General features: G+C 37.1%; 1 protein-coding gene across 3 annotated transcripts in view; it reads left to right on the top strand.

Moving 5' to 3' along the window:
- Ppp2r1b (protein phosphatase 2 scaffold subunit Abeta) overlaps positions 1–6,201 on the top strand; it is a 46,692-nt gene that overhangs the window by 23,772 nt on the left and 16,719 nt on the right. For all 3 annotated transcript variants that reach the window (XM_033764321.1, XM_033764322.1, XM_033764323.1), the window contains one exon: positions 4,207–4,267. In XM_033764321.1, the coding sequence (XP_033620212.1) occupies positions 4,207–4,267 (61 nt within the window). The remainder of the gene's footprint in view (positions 1–4,206; positions 4,268–6,201) is intronic.

Here is a 6,201-nt window from a genome sequence, read left to right as displayed (position 1 = left end):
TTTTTTTTTTTTTTTTTTTTTTTTTTTTTTTGGTTTTTTGAGAGAGGGTTTCAGTATGTAGTTGTAGCCCAGGCTGGTCTTGAACTCACGGCGAGCCTCCTGCCTCAGCCTCCCAAGTGCTATGATTACAAGTGTATACCACCATACCTGGCTGCTTTTTTTTTTTTGTAATGGTAGCAAAGTTTTATTAAAGGTAGGAAAAGAAACAGGCTGTGTAGAGTGAGTTCGGGTGAAATAAAAATAGGGTAAGAAGTGCACGTTACATTGTGAAGGCAGGCCACCATGGAAAAGCAAACACAGTGGCTGTCAAGTCTGCTTTTGTTCAAGGCACCTTTCCTCTGCGTATTTTCTTTCTTTCTTTCTTTTTTTTCCCCAGTATCGGGGATTGAACTCAACCTTTTGCTTGCCAGGCAGTTGCTGGCACCACTAAGCTAAATCCCTGGCTCTTTACGAATTTTCTAAGCAAGATTCCCCTAGGAACCACTTTTCCTACATTCTCATTAAAGGGAGTTGTGGAATCTACATGTAGAAAAATGTATAATGCTAGTTATTTTGGCTAAAGTTAGTTTTATCATGTTATCTCTTATTTTTTAAATTTATAATTAGTTTTTTTTTGCCTTCATGGTAATATAACCACTTAATAACAATTGTCATGATAATACATTGCTTCTCTATAAAATTTTTAGTGTTGGCATGCTTGACATTTTTCTGATGATCTGTTATAAATAATGTTTATCTCCTTTCACATTCATATAGGATATTTTATTTGTAAAGGTTTGAGTGGGTTATATCATCTGAGTTTCTATATTGGACAGTAAAGCTGTTAATACTTTTTTCATTAAGTTTATTGGTACTTTATATATAGATACATAGTACAGTTACATTCATCATTGAGATCTTTTACCTTTGCAAAATGTATCTTGATTCTCATTTTTTCCCTATATCCCTTCTCTCCTTTTACCCCCTCCACCCTTCCCTATCTATAGATACTTTGTTTCCAATTTTTTCTTTTCCCTTATTTCCTTTCCTTATCCTTGCCACTTCTCCTGTTCCTTTACCCCTTTTCTTCCTATTTCACATTATCAGTTATACAATTTGAACCTTATTTACACTTTTTACTTTCTCACACCAGAGAAACATGTTTTACTATGATTAGTTTTACTATTAACTGGTAACCACTATACTTTCAAAGTTGGGTTTTATAGTTACATCCTTCTTTGTTTTTCACAAGATACCTTTTGCAATACTCTTACCAGGTTAGCAGCACATTCTAGTTGGGGAGATAGACAAGTGATCTCTTATGACAGGAACTGTGTTTGGTATTTTTTTTTCTAGTGGTTACTGTGGTACCTGTTATTAGGCACTTGACATTTGTCAGTTATGGAATAAATGGATACCTGAATTTTTTTTTTTTTTTTTTTTTTTTTTTTTAGTAAAGCTCATATTGCATCAGTTTACTGCTAACGTTACTACAGTACCCACTCCCCCAACCCTTGGCCCATTTCTATTTCTTTCAGATCATAGCATATGGGGTTTATTTTTTCTTTTCTTGGGCCACTGATTTGTATTGCTAATTTTTGGTACATTTATGAACATACATCTTGTGGATGTCTGTGGCATTTCATGTTTTATAAAACTTGAAGTGCTCCATTCTTTAAAATGGATTACAAAGATAATCAGCATGTACAACAGTAGGGTTAAAGTTATTTTGTCAAATGTTTTCATGTCACTTCCAAATGCTGGAGGCCATTTCTCTTTTTCACTGGTGGTTGTCACAGATCACTCTCTATCATGGAAAGCAGCTGTGGCTGATGGGTTTGCCGAAGACTGAAAGAACTCTTAGAAAAGAAGGTTGAATTCTGGTTCTCTTTAATCCTCTACTCATAGGCCTAAAAAGTTTCTAAAGGCTGCTAGCCATACAAAGCAGTGTGGAAGTGAAGCAATGCAGATGGTGCCTTTGGCTGGCTTCTTACCTATCTGGCCGGGGTGACATGTATCAGTCACAAAAATTTTATTTTATAATTTGTGCTTCTTGTTAGTATACGTATTCTTTTTTGTTTGTTTTGTTTTTGTTTTTTGAGACAGGGTCTCACTATGTAATTGAGACTGACCTGGAACTCATTGTGTAGCCCAGGCTGGTCTTGAACTCACAGCGATCCTCCTCCCTCAGCCTCCTGAGTGCTGGGATTACTATGCACCTTTTTTTTTTTTTTTTTAATGTGTAAAGATTTTCTTTACCAATCAATTTATAAAATTCTCTCGACCATGTGGCCAGGCTTATAATAGACCATGGTTAGTAAATGCAGAGTTAAACCAGAAAATTAAGGAAATAAAAGTTAATTAAGACTGAAGGAAACTTCACCCCAAAATTAAAAAGAAATCTTCGAGAGCTGACATGGTAATCTAAATATCTGCCCAAACCCATTCATAATGTTCTGTAAGATAAAGCCATTTTGTCTATTCAACCACTGTTTTTGGGCATGGGAACTAATATTTTATTTCTTTAAAATATATCATCTTTGGTCACAAAATTTTGTAGAATTTAATGGATTGAAAGACTATACACATAAGAAAGGCACCAGGAAAGCACATGTTTGAGCCTTCGTCCAGGGTGAGAGGTTAGTGTGAGTCATCTCTGGGAGCTCATTCCCATTGACTAGAGGAGCAGGGCTGGGAGAGCTGGAATGGATCCACCTGTGACTCCCAAGCAGGGACCTCTTACCCTGTATGCTTGCACTTGCTTTATTCTCCAGTGCTTTCTCCCATTTTCTAGAAATACTATATTTTATTGGTGATATCTTGGTGCCGGTTATATCATCCTTAAGGATATGTTACCATACTAACCTAAAAGGGAAGACCTCTAAGTATTATTAATACTATTGACAGATATATCCCTAAGCAATTGATTTTTAATAGGTTTTGCTTACCTATTCACTGTTTTGTGAATTTAGCTTATTTAGAAACAAGTTTTTTGTATTTTGGTTATTTTTTTGGAATAGGGTCTTGCTATGTAGTTCAGCCTGGCCTTGAATTCACCATATAACCCAGGCTGGCCTCAAACTCAGGGCAGACTTCTTGCCTTGGCCTTCCAAATGTTGGATTACAAGCATGCGCTACCATGCCTGGCTGGAAATGAGTGTTTTATAACCTTCAGGTAATCATTTTTTAAAAATAAGTTTTATTTTATCCCATTCCCCCACATGTACAAAAACTTTATTTCCATTTATTCCTTCTATTTTCACTTTTTTTCTTGTCCCTTCCTTTCTCCCTCCCTCCCTCCCTCCTCCCTTGTTCCCCTTCCCATTTGAACACTTTCTTTTCATTTTCCAACATCCATTATAAGGTAATCACTTATAATATAAATAGAGCATCTTAGCTGGACATGCTGGTTTATGTGCCTGGAATCATGGTACTTCAGGGGCTAAGATTGTTTGGGGCCAGCCTGGGCTATATAGTGAGTTCAAGACCAACCTGTATTATATGACAAGTACCTGTCTCAAAAAGCCAGTAGATAAATAGTTATATAGAGCACCTTGATTTCTAAACTTTGGAGATGTGTACTAATGCAACTTTTTTTTTTTTTTAATTTTATTGAGTTTATTGGTACATTTTAGGGATACAGTACAGTTGCATTCATTGTTGGGATCATGTACCTTTATACACTTTTATTTTCATCTTTTCATTCTCTCACATTTTTTTCTTTTCCCTTTTTGTTCTTCCCCTACGTATCACACCTTCCCTACACCTTTAGCTCCTTTCTTCAAATTTCTAAATGTCAGTAATCTTACTAGAATCTTATGCATTGTTGCAGAATATTCACACCAGGGAAACTATTTGGTATTTACACATGTGTGACGTATCTATTTCACTTAGGAGTATATCTTCAATATGTATCCATTTTCCTATGAATGAATCTATTCTCTCGCTCTTTATGGCTGAGTAATATTCCATTTTATAGAAAAACCACAACTTCTTTATCCAATTTCCAACGGATGGGCAAATAGGTTGTTTCCAAGTTTTAGCTATTACAAACTGTGCTGCTATAAACATGGGTGCACATACTTCTCTGTGATATGATTCTTTTAGTTCTCTTGGAAGGATACCCAGCAGAGGGATGGCTGGGTCAAATGGAACCTCCAGTCCAAGCTCTTTGAGGTATCTCCATATTGATTTCCATAGTGGTAATGCAACTTTTTATATTTACAGGGTATGGAATTTTTTGATGAAAAACTGAATTCCTTATGCATGGCTTGGCTTGTGGATCATGGTGAGTAGATAAATTAAGAACAGATTATTCTAGAAGGTCAAAGTTTTTGTATACCATGAAGTTCATTTTCTTTCAGAAAAGAATCCTGATCTAACCATATATTTTGCCTTAACATTGTGGGGATGAACAGAGGCTTTAATTAAATTACATTTCTCTTGGGCCTGGGATGTAGCTCAGGTGTGCCATACCTGCCTTGTCAAGTGTAAGGTCCTGAGTTCAATCCCTAGTACAAAAATAAAAAATTACATTTATCTTTCTTTGAGTATAAAATTGACATTTCTGCTTTCAATTTTTTTTTTTTTTTTTTTTTTTGTACTGGGGATCAAACTCAGGCCCTTGTGCTTGTGAGGCAGGCGCAGGAACCATTGAGCTAAATCCCTGGCTCTGTTATCAGTTTTGTGTGTATGTATGTGGTACTTGGCATTGAACCCAGGGCCTTGGCACTGAGGTTACAGTCCTACACTCTGTTCCTTTTTTTGTGTTGTTTTGAGACAGGGTCTTACTAAGTTGCTGAGTGCACAAGGTGGGCTTGAATTTGAGATCATTCTAATTCAGCCTACAAGAAATTACACACCTATTCTACCATGCCCAACTCTATGTTTTTTTTTGTGTTTTAAGTTACTTTCTTCATTAAGCAATCTCTTTGTCTTGTTTTTTATTTACTGTATTACCTGATTTTCAGACTCTTTTATGTACTTCTTATCCTAGGGTTTTCCACTTACCATAGTGCCATTGGTGTGTTTGGTAACTTTAAACTAGGCGTAGACAGGGACTGAAATCAAATGAAATGCTTGCCGGGGGGGAATAAATAGAAAGTTGGTTTTTCTGAGGTGACATGTGGAGAAGGAGATAGAGAGTGGGGCAGTACGATACAGGATTACAGGATTCTTAGGAGTGGGAGACGTTACGCCTTGGGATAAAGAAGGTTTGGGTGGTGCCGGGGATTTAGCTCAGTGGTTCTGCCACTTGCCTCACCTCACAAGTGCAAGGTCCTGAGTTCAATCTCCAGTACCAAAAAAAAAAAAAAAAAAAAAAGGCTTACTGCTTGCTCCCGGATTATTGCTACTCCTGCTGCTATTACAGTACTAGGAGTGGGTGATCTCAGGTGAGGTAAGACAACAGGATTGAGCAGATGACTTGATGAGCTCTCAAGTGAGATGTATAATGTGTGTATTCTTTTGTCTATCAGACAGCAGTGGGTATAAGATGTACCCTCAGGTAGGTCCCAGGACCAAACTTGACAGCTTCAGTGTGGCCTTAGACCTGTTCTAGTGAATTTCCTGTTTATTACATGTTTTACTGGGTTTGACAAGCATCCTGTTTCAGTTCCACAGTATCCTATACATGTTTTATATATGTATTGAGTATGTCTCTTTATTCATTTGTGAATGCTCATGCCTGGGTAATTGGGAAGAGTGAGGATGCTTGTGTCTGCTTATGTAGGTGATTTTGTTAAAAGCATATTTGAGAGCTAAATATAGTAGTAGACACCTGTAATCCCAACACTCTGGAAGGTTCAGAGAGGATGGCAAGTTCAAGCCCAGCCTGGGTGATTTAGTGACTTAGCCAAGACCCTGTCTCAAAATAAATACAAAGAAGCTGGGCATAGAGGCACATGTATAATGTCAGCACTCAGGAGGATGAAGCAGAGAGATTGTGGTAAGTTTCAGGCCATTTGGGCTACATAGTAAGTTCATGGGCAGCTTGGACTGCATAGAAGAGTTTATCTCCAAAAGGGGGGAAAAAAAGAGCTGGGGATATATTTTAGTGTACATGGTTCAGTCCCCAGTAAACCCTCTCCCTCCTGAAAAAAACACACAAAATATCATATGGGAGATCATAGGTTAAATGTGTGAAAAGTGGAAACTCTGTTACAGTCTGTAAGAGCATGTATATGGGAACTTCCAATATTTCTCTTTCTTTTTTTTTTTTTT

The sequence above is a fragment of the Fukomys damarensis genome, unplaced genomic scaffold (assembly GCF_012274545.1).
Source record: "Fukomys damarensis isolate Sample0158 unplaced genomic scaffold, DMR_v1.0_HiC HiC_scaffold_16, whole genome shotgun sequence".
NCBI lineage: Eukaryota > Metazoa > Chordata > Mammalia > Rodentia > Bathyergidae > Fukomys > Fukomys damarensis.
The sequence above is the reverse complement of the archived record's forward strand: the minus strand, read 5'-3'. Positions and strand labels throughout refer to the sequence as shown.